Source organism: Physella acuta, unplaced genomic scaffold (genome assembly GCF_028476545.2).
Source record: "Physella acuta isolate Inbredline_101_S28 unplaced genomic scaffold, ASM2847654v3 ptg000090l, whole genome shotgun sequence".
Taxonomy (NCBI): Eukaryota; Metazoa; Mollusca; class Gastropoda; family Physidae; genus Physella; species Physella acuta.
In genome coordinates this window covers 1,682,179-1,698,701 of record NW_026731610.1, presented here as the reverse complement: position 1 = coordinate 1,698,701, position 16,523 = coordinate 1,682,179, and the positions used below count along the sequence as shown (strand labels likewise).

The 16,523-nt window shown below is 34.4% G+C and overlaps 2 protein-coding genes across 2 annotated transcripts; both read right to left on the bottom strand.

The window, feature by feature from the left end:
- Window positions 1-22: 22 nt before the first annotated feature.
- On the bottom strand, window positions 23-1,021 carry LOC131928176 (DNA-directed RNA polymerase II subunit RPB11-a-like). The gene is made up of 2 exons (XM_059284121.1): window positions 981-1,021; window positions 23-329 (listed from the first exon to the last, which is right to left on the bottom strand). Exons 1-2 carry the CDS (start codon window positions 1,019-1,021, stop codon window positions 23-25), a joined length of 348 nt encoding a protein of 115 aa, XP_059140104.1.
- Window positions 1,022-4,688: 3,667 nt separating this feature from the next.
- Window positions 4,689-8,250, bottom strand: LOC131928403 (zinc finger protein 345-like). Its single transcript, XM_059284435.1, has one exon. It carries the CDS (start codon window positions 8,092-8,094, stop codon window positions 6,040-6,042), a length of 2,055 nt encoding a protein of 684 aa, XP_059140418.1. The 5' UTR covers window positions 8,095-8,250; the 3' UTR covers window positions 4,689-6,039.
- Between the last annotated feature and the right edge of the window lie 8,273 nt (window positions 8,251-16,523).

Sequence of the window (16,523 nt, the reverse complement as noted above, 5' to 3'; positions counted from 1 at the left end):
ATCAGTGATGGCGTTTGTGGTGTCAGAGATCAGTGATGGCATTTGTGGTGTCAGAGATCAGATCAGTGATGGCATTTGTGGTGTCAGATATGAGATCAGTGATGGCGTTTGTGATAGCTTCCTGTGAGGTGTAGTCAGGTGTGGTCTGGATCCTCAGGACAAACTTGTGCTCCAAGGGGTGAGGGATCTTGTAGCCAGCAAACAAAACTTGGGGGTCTTTTAACAGCTGAGTGGTGATTACATTTCCAAGAGTGTCGTCTTCTTTGTTGACAGTGAAGATGGCTGCATTGGGGACTTTAGTGTCTTTCTCTATGTAGATTTTTTTTCTCCTTCAAACAGAAGAAATGACTCAAAAGTCGATGGAGCATTCATAATGAGTTTCAAAACTGCTATTCCAATACGACTGTCATGTTTATCGTTTTCATAAATGTGACATACACGAGATGTTGTTGGTAAATGGATTACTGATAAATAAATAACAATATTATAGTAATGCATATATAATATAAAAATATTTTAAAATGCTGTTTCGTTTCTTTTTTTAAATATGAGAGTGCATAAATAGGTAGCTTTTTCAAAAATCTAAGGTTTAAACAAGTTTATTAGAAAAATAAAATTATACATTAGGATTGCATGATCAAATATTCTCATCTATTTTAAAAGGTGGATTATATGATACATTGTGCAGCTTGTCTCTTTTTCTAGGTTATTGCCCTTGTAGGGTACGAGATGATCTTACTTAAACTAATACATGTACATGTATGTATGTTATATATATAGAAATTAATTAATTTAAAAAAAAAAAAAAAATATATATATATATATATATATATATATATATATATATATATATATATATATATATATATATATATATATATATATACGTATATGTTGAAATGTATATTCGTGTACATATGCGAATAAAGTTAAAACTATATCAATACTATCATTGCCGTCACGTATTTTGCGTAGTCTACTTGGAGTCAGCTTCCTTAGAGGCAAAATATAAAACTGGCATACTATCTAATTGCAAAAAAAAATTATGTAGATGCTATTATTCTCGCGTCGTCACAGAAATATTTTTTTATCTGGAAAACGTGAAAAAAAAACTCGCTGCTCTGGAAACGTGTCAAAATTGTGTAACAAAATTTAACACCAAAACTCTAACCAAACCCACAGATATAAATGTATAGTGATTTAATTCTTTGTTTTAATTCGTTTGCGTCATTCAAATAGCAGGATTCAGCTCACAAAACTAAACTACTAATCAAAGATATCTAAATACATACTAAACGATTTATGTATCAATATTACATATCTTTAGCACTGGGTGACTGACACTAAACGACGACATATTACATAAATACAATATTGTTCAAATTGAATACAGAATAAACATTGAAAAATCCTTAATAAATCACAAAATACCAGCATAAAAACAACCAACAACCAACATAAAATGTCACTCAATAAGATTATAAAATAAAAAAAACGCTTGAACAGAATGCAAAAAAGTGATATGTTACAGACATTTAAGAAATCACACAACCAACATATAAATTGATTTTGCTATTTTTGCTAACAAATAGTTAAGTCCTCGGGCGCCGACCTTAGGGGGGGGGGGGGGCGCCAAAATGGGTAGGAAAAACAAATTGAAAGTTTAAAGGGGGGGGGGGGGTGCAAATCAAAAGTTCGAAGAGGGGTTGCGAATCGAAAGTTTGAGGGGGTGGTGCAAATCACAAGTTAGAGAGGGGTGGATATCGAAAGTTTGTCCCCGGGCGCCGGGAAGGGTCGCTACGCTCTGGACATACACACAAATCTTCAATAAAATGGCGTATACAATTATTTTCTGTAACCGCAACTCGCACAAAAAAAAAAAAAAATCTCATAACTCACAGAAATACTTTACATGATTCGCGTCTGTGAACTCACATTTTTTTTAATTAAAAAAAAATTCCGGGCGGCTATGCTGTGCTACTCGTCGCATAAAAAATGGGTAATTCCCAAATTTTTTCCTGTTTTTTTTTTTTTTTTACTTTTTTTCCCTCTATGCAGTTAACAGCTTAAACCCATGCCATTAAAATGAACTTGACATAAACAGGTCGACAAAGAGCGAAAACTGCTCTCTTGCAAGTGGGTACAAAACCCAAACAAACTATCTCATCAGTACATCGAGTTAACAAATGTGGGTTATAGCCCTTGACCCCAGTAGCGCGGCATAGTCCTTGTTTCTTTCTTGCCGAGGAAAAAAAAAAAAAAGCTATAAATGTTTTATCACGTGGTGGCTAAAAATAGATCTCGTTTCTTCCGTTCTATCTATTTTGTAGTAAAGGAAGTAAAAAGGAAGTTAAAAAAAATTAGTTCTCAGCCTTCGACCGAAAAAGTGTAAACTTTCTTCCCAAAGTTAATAGTGGGGTTCTATGTGGAAAATGTAAAAAAAAAAAAAAAAAAAAAAAAACTAAAGTAAAGAATGCTCTACTTGTAAAGTGAAAAAGAGCGCTGTCTTTGTTTGTAAATGTGTGTATGCACGCGAGGGAAGAGAATTGTCCCTGTCAAGACTATCTGGTCTGTCAAGAGTTAGTAATAGCAATGAGTTTAGGCAAATGGATAGACATGAGTTAGGAATAAAACGGTGTGTATGCAAAAAACGGGTATCCCTGCCTTTTTTACTTTCTCGTATATACGAAGTATAAAGTCTTGTAATCGTGCAAAAAAAAATCGAGATTTTTACAAATCTCGACGTTTTACACCTCACTGATACAGAAAAACGTAATTTTGCAATCTTGTCCGTATGTCTGTGTGTCTGTGTGTGTGTGTGTCTGTCTGTCTGTGTGTAAACACGATAACTTGAGTACCTTTACAGCTAGGTTGATGAAATTTCATATATAAGTAATTTATCTAAATCGTAGATCCTGATCAACTTCCCGATAACCGGAAGTGGTACTTTTTCTACTTAGAATTTTTCAAAAGCCTATAACTTGAGTACTATTTCAGATAGACAAATGAAATTTCACATGTAAGTAAAAGATCTAATTCTCTACCTTCTGTCAAATTTTGAGTAATTTCCGTTGACCGGAAGTACTAATTTACGCTATTTCCGATTTCTCACAAAAACGCATGTAAATTTATAAAGTATTAATAATATTTTTTGTATGAGATTCTATTCTATTTTTAAAAGTTTAAGTAATTAAAAATCATGTCTATATTCCAAGTTATATAAGAATATTCGAGAAAGTTTAGGGGAGATCACTCCCGGTTTATTTTGTAACATTTTTGCTTGAGATTCAAGGGAAACCACTCTATTTTACAGATGGCCGCTGTTTATATTGGAAATCTTGCTCGCACATGATGCCTACATTTATATTGATATTATATTTAAATAAAAAGCCAGACTTCCCCCTAAAATGACGTCGCACCTCAGCCCACAACCCCCTCAAAATTGCAATTGAATTTTTCTTAAAAATCAGCCAACATGGAGAATTTGAATCAATTACTATAACAATTTATTAAAAGTTTTCTAAAACGCGAAATAACGGCTAAAATTCGTTTTTTTTTATAATGCCTTTTTTATAATGCAAAAGTGTAACGTCACACGATCGGGATCCTCTCCTCCTTATCACAAACCGACACAATGAGTGTGATGTCATTTATGGACGACCCCTTTGAAATGGCTGATGACGTCATTTTATCTCCACCCCCCCCCCCCCCCAAAAAAAAAAAAACCCAACAATAAACCATGCTGTATGAACGCGTGGGCCTACTTGGGGTCACAGTGAGTTCAAGATAGCCCTATTTACTTTAGTTGTTACAATGTGTATCTCCCTTCCCCGTGAAGTAATTGTAGTTAACCCAGGAACGGAACTACCATGCCGCCAGACCCCGCAATCATAGGCGTAGTGACCCTTCCCGGCGCCCGGGGAAAAAATTTCAATTTGCACCCCCCCCCCCCCTCAAGATTTCGATTTGCACACCCCCCCCCCCCCCCTCATTTTCTTCTTCGTTCTTAACTTTTAGCGTTGGGAGGAACGAGCCTTATCTGCCAGAGGGTTTGAACTCGAGACTTTTTTCGAATTTATCAACCATGAGCTTTGCCGACTCGACCATGCTTCCATCACAATTAAGGATTACGTGTCAACTGGTTTTGCGAAATTGAGGCCATTGACTTCGATTTCAGCCTGCTTTTCTTTTTGGATTTGCTTCCTTAGCCTTTGTCCAACCAACACAAACTACAAGGCAGCAATTGTTTGATTTTGGAGTTGTCTCTCCTAGAAGAGTGGCTGTCCTCAGCTAACGAGCCTCATCTACCCGAGGGTTTGAACTCGAGACTTTTCGGTTTAGCAACCATAAGCTATACCGACTCGACCCAGGAACTGAACTACCATGCCGCCATACCCCGTAATCAGAGGCCTAGCGACCCTTCCCGGCGCCCGGGGAAAAACTTTCGATTAGCACCCACTCAAGATTTCGATTTGCACCCCCCACCCTACACATTGCAATTTGCACCCCCCCCCCCAAACTTTCGATCTGCACCCCCCTCAAGCTTTCAATTTATTTTTCCAACCCATTTTGGCGCCCCCTAAGGAGAATAGACGATCCCCGGTGCTCTTCGTCTAAATTAATGATATACAAATTAATTTCAATTTTCAAACTTATAGTGTTAATTGACTTTTTATTACTTTGTTGTGGTGTTGGGAAAAAAAAATTACATAATTAGCGTGAATGATCAAGTGAAATGTGGTAACTAAAACATATTTAAAATACTGCATGTTATTTATTTTTAAGTGCATTATTATACAAAAAGCTCATTAAAACATCTTAATGAAAAAAAAAATTCTGTTAATACATGTGCATAAGTCATTTGAACATGTGTATGTAGGGTGTGACAATGTGGTGTAAAATGTGCTATTGAATATATTCATATAAGTTTTTTTAAATGGTTTACAGTACCCATGATTAGAAAGACACTGCATATATTTTTGCATTTGAATGACGTTGAATAAGGATAACATTTAACATATTTAAAAAAAAAATTTTTACTAATAAGTAGCAGAAAAATATCTAAACAGTTTGAAAAGTCAAATGTTAACTTTGCATCTCATGCCGAACAAGCCTTTGTTGTCTGACACTGACCTCAACTACCTGGTATGTTAAGGCATTAAATCATCAGAAAAAGCTCAAATAAACCCCAGCATTCAACACACAGAGGTCGTATTGGAATTAATGTAAGAATACAAGTTTTTAGTAAAAAAAAATATAAAAAATTGATACATTTTGTTAGTGATTTTTAATTTAATGTTACAGTCCCACAGCAAATGACTACAGAAATTGTTTCATTAAAGTGTTTTTAAAAAAAAATGAACAAAACAAAGCATAAATTATGCTAAAAATACAATACCAAAATGTCAAAACATAACCGTTGCAGGTTTAGTCTTCTTGCGTTTAAATTTATAACTTGTATGTGGATTTACTATTTCAAGCATTAGAAACTGATAGTTGTGTCAGGGAATGACCCCGCTGAGACCAAAGAAAAAGATCAACTATATGTTTAGCTGCAAGGATGGTCGAAAATGGGTAATTTTACTATTATAATTTATTAAGAACAATCTTCTCTAACTCTAACCTTTTAATTACATTAAAATTTATGCAATGAACCTTTTGCAATATTTGTATATATACATAGATATATATAAGTAACCTAGAAGTAGAACTTAAACATTATCTTTTTATTTATATATACAGAATGTGAATGAGTTAAAAATTAGAATGTTTGTTCCATTGATGCTTCAACAATTTAAATAATACAACATATTAATAACCACTATTCTGGGCAAAGTTGTCATGACAAACAATAGATTTATAAAATTTATTTCCAGTATGAATTTATTTGTGCCTACGTAAACTAAAACTGTCAGAAAACCTTTTATGACAAACATCACATTCATAAGGTATATCTCCTGAATGAACTCTGTGTTTTGTTAAAACAGAATTACTAGAAAACTTTTTATGACGAACATTACATTCATATGGTTTTTCTCCTTAATGAAAACATTTGTGAATTATTAAAGCAGAACTGAAAGAAAACCTTTTATAACAAACATCACATTCAAATGGTTTATCTCCTGAATGAAGTTTTTTGTGTTCCATCAAATTAGAATGGACAGAAAACTTTTTATGACAAACATCACATTCATACGATTTATCTCCTGAATGAACTCGTTTGTGTGTTGTTAAATGAGAACTGCTAGAAAACTTTTTATGACAAACATTACATTCATATGGTTTTTCTCCTGAATGAATACGTTTGTGAATTATTAAAACAGAATTGAAAGAAAACCTTTTATAACAAACATCACATTCAAATGGTTTATCTCCTGAATGAAGTTTTTTGTGTGTTGTTAAATGAGAACTGCTAGAAAAGTTTTTATGACAAACATCACATTCATACGGTTTATCTCCTGAATGAACTCGTTTGTGTGTTGTTAAATAAGAACTGCTAGAAAACTTTTTATGACAAACATCACATTCAAATGGTTTATCTCCTGAATGAACTTGTTTGTGTTTTGTTAAATTAGAATTGATAGAAAACTTTTTATGACAAACATTACATTCATATGGTTTTTCTCCTGAATGAATACGTTTGTGAATTATTAAAGCAGAACTGAAAGAAAACCTTTTATAACAAACATCACATTCAAATGGTTTATCACCTGAATGAAGTTTTTTGTGTTCCATCAAATTAGAATTGCTAGAAAAGTTTTTATGACAAACATCACATTCATACGATTTATCTCCTGAATGAACTCGTTTGTGTGTTGTTAAATGAGAACTGCTAGAAAACTTTTTATGACAAACATCACATTCATACGGTTTATCTCCTGAATGAACTCGTTTGTGTGTTGTTAAATGAGAACTGCTAGAAAACTTTTTATGACAAACATCACATTCAAATGGTTTATCTCCTGAATGAACTCGTTTGTGTGTTGTTAAATGAGAACTGCTAGAAAACTTTTTATGACAAACATCACATTCATACGGTTTATCTCCTGAATGAACTCGTTTGTGTGTTGTTAAATGAGAACTGCTAGAAAACTTTTTATGACAAACATCACATTCAAATGGTTTTTCTCCTGAATGAACTCGTTTGTGTTTTGTTAAAGTAGAATTGATAGAAAACTTTTTATGACAAACATTACATTCATATGGTTTTTCTCCTGAATGAATACGTTTGTGAATTGTTAAAGCAGAACTGAAAGAAAACCTTTTATAACAAACATCACACTCATATGGTATATTTCCTGAATGAACACGTTTGTGAATTATTAAAGCAGGACTGAAAGAAAACCTTTTATAACAAACATCACACTCATATGGTATATCTCCTGAATGAACACGTTTGTGAATTATTAAAGCAGAACTGAAAGAAAACCTTTTATGACAAACATCACACTCATAATGTTTAACTATTAAATGAATTTTTTTGTGGCTGCTTAGAGCAGATCTATTAGAAAACTTTTTATGACAATCATCACATTCATGTAGCTTATCTCCAGAATGAACTTTTTTATGTTTAATTAACCAAGAGCTATCTGAAAACCTTTTATTGCAAGCATCACATTCAAGTGGCCTCTCCCCTGCTTGGGTTTGTTTATTCAAGTTAGATCTTTGAAAAAACTGTTCATGATGAACATGAGGATCAACAGAGAGATATGTTTCATCTTCAGAGAGTTTAAGCTTTTCTTCAAGTCCATTTTGTTGTTTGTCCTCGGAATCTAAAAATTTCGTCCATAAATCTGGTTTCATATCATTGTTGGTTGATAAAGCTTGTAATTCTGGTTTTTTATCTTCACTAGTTGATAAAGTTTGTAATTCTGGTTTTAAATCTTCACTAGTTGATAAAGTTGTTAATTCTGGTTTTACATCTTCAGATCTTGTACACACTGCTGATAAAGCAGGTTTTGTATGTTCATGAATTAAAAATCCTGCTTTTACATCTTGAGAAGTTAGAAATGTCATATTGTGTTTTACAGCATCAAAAGATGAAAATGGTGTACATTCTGACTTTGCGTCTTTAGAAGATGAAAATTCTTGCATAACATTGGTTTTAACATCCTCTGAAGTTAAAAATGTCAAGTTTGGTTTCGTATCACGGAAAGTAAAAAATGATGATACTTCTGTTTTTATGTTAGAAGAAGATGAAAATACTGTAGATAGAAGTGGCTTAACATCTTCAGAATTTAAAAATTCTGGTAATTCACTAGTTTCCTCTCCCATGTTGCACTGCTTCTTATAAATGAACTGAGGATTAAATATTTAAATGTTAAAGTTGTGATTATATAGCCAAAACAAAGTATATAATATATAAACATAAAAAGTTGTGCTGGCTGGTGTACACATGGGTAGTCATGATTCCTTTATTATATTATCTAAACGACACTGGAGGAAATATAACAAAAAGAGGATGACCATACATTTTCTGGCTAAATTAAGGGAAAAATTCAAGTTGCTTTCAATTTTTTAAATATTTGAATAGGTCTTATAATAAGTGAGCTCCTTTCCAATTTTTTTTTACTTCATTTTGTTTTTACAGGTGGTTTAAGATGCTTAACAGTCGTCTTAATAAAGTCTACCATTACTATGTTAGTATTTATCCCTCTGAAATAAAATAAAAATTGACATTTTTATAATTTAAAATATTGCTATAATTATAAATAATTATAGATCAAGTTTATAAGGGACGGAGTGGTCTAGCGGTAGAGAGCTGGACTGCTAACCCGTAAGTCACGAGTTCGAATCTGGGTTCAAGTTAGTAGACCATCCTTGAGTCCACCCAACTCTAATGGGTACTCAGGTTAGGGAAAGTAAAAGCGGCTGGGCATAGTGCTGACCACACTATCTCTTCATATGCTGAGGTCACAGAAACAAGTGAACTCTACTTCACTTGCCCCATAGACCGTCAGGTTTGAAAGGGAAACTTTATAAATCAAGTTTAACGCTTTAATTTAACAGCCCAACAGAGCTACGTTGTTTACTAATTTTTTTATTTATTTTATCTATGTTAGGTCACAGGGAATAAAATTTCAGATGGACAATTTTGGCAGATACGCAATATTCTCAGATCATCTCACATGAGATTATAAATATTCTCTTCCTTTTGAGAGGAAATAAGCTGTTTATTTTCTGATGACTGGGTCCTAATAAGATACACAGCTCTTAGTGCCTTGCTTTACCTATTTTCTTAGACTATCCCTTACCCTTAAGCCTAATCCTAAAGTCTAACCTTAACACCAAATCTTACCCTAAGCTAGTAATGCTATTTGCACTAATAACAACAAAAAACAACGATCAAGACAGGTTTTGAAACTGAAAACAGTAGGCCACAAGGGTCTACTAAATCATTTGTCTAGGTATAAAAAGGGATATCAGGTCTGCTAGATTTTTTTTAATCTGAGCAATTCAATGTTGACATAACAATTAACAGTTTTATTTCAACATGAAAGGCAGGCGCAGGTTAAAAAACAGAATGTTATTGAATCTTGTAAAAAGACAATACAGTGTCAGATGATAGTCCTAGGTCTAGCTGATCTTACTGTTCTTTAGTAAATTGTTTTTAGCACAATCTAGCATTTGTGATAGTAGATTTAAGTTCACAAGTATATGTGAATTACCAAAATAAAAATGGGATGATTTTAGATACAGATGTCCGATAATAGATTCTTCCATAAAATAGTTGTGTTGGTTTGTTAGTAGTATTGTAATCTTGACTAATTTTATGGTTAAAAATTAGGGTTAGGGTTAGGCATATGGTAGGATTAGGGTTGGGGTTAGAGACAGACTTAGCATTGAAATATGCCAGCCATGTGTGTATTTAGTTAACTACAAGTAATCTAACACCCCCCTTTTTTAAAGAAGATTCAATTTTTAGACACTTGTATAAAAATTCCTGGTAATCTAGAGTTTTGGGTACGAAAAATCGGCCGAGGCTAGCAATGTGCGACAAAGTTGTCTCATAGTTAAGGCTTTAATAGAAGTAAATTGTGATATATTTGTGTCAAATATTATAGATAATGGAATAATAAACCAAAACAAAGGCTAAATATATCAATATAGGCCAGAAAGTTACTTCAAAAATTAAACAGCAGTGTTAGCTAGCAATATTTGCTATATAAACAGCAGCCATTTGTAAAATAGAGTGTCTTCCCCTAAATCTCCCGCTATAAGTTTACCAAAAAAACTTCAACAAGACGGCTGCTGAAGTAAACGAGCTTTGTTGCATCTGATGAAAACATTGCTAAACTTTATTTAATACTGAAATTTTTAATATAATTGTTTAAAAACAGCTACATGAATGAAAGTTTGAAACATTTTTTGTAACTTTTAAAACATATATCTTCCTTAAAATGTGAAATAATTACTAACATTTAGGCCTAATGCACGTTCTTTTCACATTACTAGTCTCGAATTCCCAATCATAGTTAATAGTAGTAGTAGGCCTAAGTACTAAGTAGATATCTAGATCCAATATCTAGATCTATTACTGGGCCTTAATTTCAAATTTGTATGTATGTAGGCCAATGTGTCAATGTAGGCCTAGAATCTATAAAATATTATTAGGCCTAATATTATTATTATTTAGGCATTAGGGCCTAGATTAGATCTAGAATAGAGTTTATTAATAATTTATTATACTTAGGCCTTAGGCCTATAGTAATAATAAATATAGATATTAGGCCCCTAGTTAAATTTAATATAATGATGGAAGGATTCTCGTCAACTCGTTCGCCCCCATTAATGAAAACGAAACCGTGCCGATCTAGATTTTAGATCAAAATAAAAGATTCAAAACTAGATATCTAGATCTAAATCGCTTCGAGAGCTTGGGCCGTGATATAAAATTATAAAACAAACCCGCAAGCTGTGAACCGAACGGCCTTGGCATAGGCCAGTGCGGGGTGGTTTTTTTCTCGGATGATAATAATTAAGGATTTTTAAAAAATATTCTAGATTACTCAATAATATTCAACTTACTCTTATAATAATAATATATCAGCTAGATCTAGATCTAGATCTATATCTGTCTTGTTTGTTGCTAGACTAAAGATGAGAAAGAAAGTTTAGTTTTTAAATACACTTCAGTACTCTTCAGCCAATTAAGAATAAAAATATGTATTCCATTAGAGTCCTTTCATATTTAGAGACAGCAAATTAACTTAGGATTAATTAAATGTAATGTAATGCGTGTAAGCTGTATACGCATAGGAATTTTTATAATTCATCTAAAAATATTTATTATGAAGTATGTAGATTGTAATTATTTTAAACTTAAGATTAGTAGCATTTAATAATATGCTCCAAAGTCCACGTTTTTCATCGTTTTTTTTTTTAAATACCAATATTAAATTACCGTGAAATGGAAAGTTCATCTGACTTGCTGCCAGAGGCGTAGCGACCCTTCCCGGCGCCCGGGGCGAACTTTCCATTTGGCGCCCCCCCTTATATATATATATATATATATATATATATATATATATATATATATATATATATATATATATATATATATATATACATGTGTGTGTATAATTATGTGTGTGTGATAGTGTGTTTATATATAAGCTTGTGTGTGGGTAAGAGTGTATTTGTGTGTGTAAGCGTGTGTGTAAGCGTGTGTGCTACAGTCCGGACAAGGTTTAATAATTACATTGTATGATTTTCATTCCTTAAAACTTTACGACAATTTAATTCCCATTAAGATGCGTTTATCTTTTTTTGCGAAAGATTAGTAATGTCAGTAAAAAAAAATAAGCCTGATCTGTGTTAGAGGGTAGTTTGTAGCTAACGCTAATATGTTTAGACCAGCCTTTTATGTTCTAGTTTTGGAACGATCTCTGTTGTGATATGGTACATAGTTGGATTCGAAGTTTATTAGAGTAAGGACACACAAGTGACATACAAGAAGAAGTTATCAGAAATATTTATTGTTCACATTGGAATACGACATGGGTATTTCGTTGATTGGTTGATGGTATGACAAAACAAGCTAGAGAAAACAAACTGGAATCCAACGGATGTTAACAGCTCGTAGTCTTGGATTTCGCAGATTTGCCCTGTCTTCTCGCACACAGAGTTTCTTCCAGGCATCTCTTCGGGGGGGGGGGGGGGGGGCGAAGCCCCCCGAAAAATTGTTACCGCCCCCGAACGAAATGAAATTTATATGATTTATATATAGAAAATATATAGTTTTAACAGTGTCCGCCCCCCCCCCCCAAAGAAAGTCTACCGCCCCCCCCCCCCCGAAAATTTCAAGTGCCCCCCCCCCCCCGGAGAAAAAAGTCTGGAAGAAACACTGCTCACACAACGTCAACAACAAATGCAGAACTAATTGTATTGATTGAAGAAGCAGTAACAATCAATTTAATGATAGCCCATGACGTTCTGATTATAATCAGCAGCAATAAAACGCGTTTTAATACTCTAAGAAAATGTAGAATTCAAATGCATTGTCAAAAAAATTCAATCAGGATCTATAACTAAATGTGGTCTCTTTAACTGTATGGCTTGGAGCTAGATTACAAACAGTGGAATGAAATAAGAGCATGGAAAAAAGTGGTGGTTAGTGGCTTAGGGATTCAAGAATCCGTGATATTTAGTTCTCATATAGTTCAGTGTTCCACGTAAGATGTAATGCAATCAGTCAAAAGTATCTGATCTCTCACGTTGAAGTTGAGAGAATCGTAAGAATCTTACAAAGAACTAGTCGCGTCTTTTTTTTTAACAAAACTGGCTAGTGAAATTGTACATTACGCGTTAATACACTTGGTTTCTTTACTAAGTGTTAAGAGAGTTATCTACCCACCAATCCAGTACAAATACTTGCGATTTTTGTTAGCGAAAAAAGCGCCCCCCACCCCCACACACACTCATCACAACCATCTTGGACAAAGTTTGTAGAGCGGTTTTTAACGTAACTAACTTTTTTAAAAAAATGTTACACAATTATACAATGCACAGTACAATTCGTTTCTTTCTGAGGGCTAAATGTTGTTTACTCAGAATCCAGTGTAATTTTGCTATTTTATTTAGCCTAAAAGCGCCCCCCTGCACCATCTTGATAAAAGTCTCTAACGTATTTTACAGTTCAACAATCGTACAATACGTTTTAATACAATTGGTTTCTTTTAATAGTGGTAACGTTTATCGACTCAACAATCTAGTGTAAATTCTTCCGTTTTAAGTCTCGAAAAAGCGCCCCCCCCCCCCCCATCTAGGAAAAGCTTCAAAGCGGTTTTGCCGGTCACTGTTTCTTAAGAGTATATGTTTTACATTAAGAAATCAAGGTAGAAAACAGTTAAATCAGTATGTAAAGGCGTGTAGCCATTACATTTCTTAACTTAGACAGTTTATAATTCAAAACTGCAGCATAAAATCAGCTTTAAAAAATTTTTCCCACCCCTTTTGGCGCCCCCATAGGGTCGGCGCCCGGGGCGGCCGCCCCCCCCCCCCGCCCCCCCTAGCTACGCCTCTGCTTGCTGCCCTCAACTCATGGCAACAATAGTTATGTTTAGTTCAACCACCTTTACTGCCCACATTTATCACGCTCATTACATAACAAAACAGAAAGCCGACAAGGTTCAAAGGCTGTCATTGACGCATAACGTCAACAACACAAAATATGTTCGGACTATGCCTACTGAGGAGAGGCCGACCAGAGAATAGCCTACGGCAAAATGTGCCTAAATTTCTTTTATAATTAACTTTTCTACCGCGTATTTAACTAAATACGTAACAAAAGTTGAGATTGTTGTGTTAATTATCTTAGAGTTTTTTTACATGCGATTGTTATAAATCAAAATGCTTTTAACGTTTATAAATAATTTATGCTATCAAAAAATACAACCCACAACAATAAACATACAAAATTTTACAATTCTTAACAAATTAATAAAAATATTTCTAAAAAGATTTTTGTGACTTTTTTCTGTGACTTTATTTCTGTGACTTTTTTTCCTAGCAAAAACTGTGACGATTTTTCTGTGTTTTTTTTTTCCTGTGACTTTTTTTCCGTTCACCGGCCATCATGAGGGTTGAACATCAGTATTAATGTGTCTGATCACTTCCCTGCTGGATTATAAGTGTCTTAAATTGTATCATGCTACCCAGGTTGGCTGAGATCTAAGAACAGCAGTGGTTATTACCCATGAATTATATTAGCCGTTGTAGTGTGGGTTTTGTAGAAGTTAAGTGGTCTAACGTTTGCTACAGTAGTGTGGTTGTACTAGATCTATTGCTACTAAATCTTGTACTTAACAGAGAATCTAGAATCTACATTAACCAGATCTAGATAACCTATAATATATTACTGCATTTGATCAGATTCGTCTACTTACAGAGGCGTAGCTAGGGGGGGGGCGGGGGGGGGGCGGCCGCCCCGGGCGCCGACCCTTTGGGGGCGCCAAAAGGGGTGGGAAAAAATTTTAAAGCTGATTTTATGCTGCAGTTTTGAATTATAAACTGTCTAAGTTAAGAAATGTAATGGCTACACGCCTTTACAAACTGATTTAACTGTTTTCTACCTTGATTTCTTAATGTAACACATATACTCTTAAGAAACAGTGACCGGCAAAACCGCTTTGAAGCTTTACCTAGATGGGGGGGGGGGGGCGCTTTTTCGAGACTTAAAACGGAAGAATTTACACTAGATTGTTGAGTCGATAAACGTTACCACTATTAAAAGAAACCAATTGTATTGAAACGTATTGTACGATTGTTGAACTGTAAAATACGTTAGTGACTTTTATCAAGATGGTGCAGGGGGGGGGGGCGCTTTTAGGCTAAATAAAATAGCAAAATTACACAGGATTCTGAGAAAACAACCTTTAGCTCTCAGAAAAAAACGAATTGTACTGTGCATTGTATAATTGTGTAACATTTTTTAAAAAAAGTTTGTTACGTTAAAAACCGCTCTACAAACTTTGTCCAAGATGGTTGTGATGAGTGTGTGGGTGGGGGTGGGGGCGCTTTTTTCGCTAAAAAAATCGCAAGTATTTGTACTGGATTGGTGAGCAGATAACTCTCTTAACACTTAGTAAAGAAACCAAGTGTATTAACGCGTAATGTACAATTTCAATAGCCAGTTTTGTTTTTAAAAAAAGACGCGACTAGTTCTTTGTAAGATTCTTACGATTCTCTCAACTTCAACGTGAGAGATCAGATACTTTTGATTGATTGCATTACATCTTACCTGGATCACTGAACTATATTAAAGAGAACTAAATATCACGGATTCTTGAATCCCTAAGCCACTAACCACCACTTTTTTCCATGCTCTTATTTCATTCTCCACTGTCTGTAATCTAGCTCCAAGCCATACAGTAAAAGAGACCACATTTAGTTATAGATCCTGATTGAATTTTTTTGACAATGCATTTGAATTCTACATTTTCTTAGAGTATTAAAACGCGTTTTATTGCTGCTGATTATAATCAGAACGTCATGGGCTATCATTAAATTGATTGTTACTGCTTCTTCAATCAATACAATTAGTTCTGCATTTGTTGTTGACGTTGTGCGAGCAGAGTTTCTTCCAGACTTTTTTCTTCGGGGGGGGGGGGGCACTTGAAATTTTCGGGGGGGGGGCGGTATACTTTCTTCGGGGGGGGGGGCGGACACTGTTAAACGTATATATTTTCTATATATAAATTTCATTTCGTTCGGGGGGGGCGGTAAAATTTTTCGGGGGGCTTCGCCCCCCCCCCCCCGAAGAGATGCCTGGAAGAAACTCTGTGTGCGAGAAGGCAGGGCTAATCTGCGAAATCCAAGACTACGAGCTGTTAACATCCGTTGGATTCCAGTTTGTTTTCTCTAGCTTGTTTTGTCATACCATCAACCAATCAACGAAATACCCATGTCGTATTCCAATGTGAACTATAAATATTTCTGATAACTTCTTCTTGTATGTCACTTGTGTGTCCTTACTCTAACAAACTTCGAATCCAACTATGTACCATATCACAACAGAGATCGTTCCAAAACTAGAACATTAAAGGCTGGTCTAAACATATTAGCGTTAGCTACAAACTACCCTCTAACACAGATCAGGCTTATTTTTTTTTACTGACATTACTAATCTTTCGTAAAAAAAAGTTAAACGCATCTTAATGGGAATTAAATTGTCGTAAAGTTTTAAGGAATGAAAATCATACAATGTAATTATTAAACCTTGTCCGGACTGTAGCGTACACGCTTACTCACACGCTTACACACACAAATACACTCTTACCCACACACAAGCTTATATATAAACACACTATCACACACACATAATTATACACACACACATGTATATATATATATATATATATATATATATATATATATATATATATATATATATATATATATATATATATATATATATATATATATATAAGCGGGGGGGGGCGCCAAATTGAAAGTTCGCCCCGGGCGCCGGGAAGGGTCGCTACGCCTCTGTCTACTTAAACTCTAAACGCAAACAGTATTAC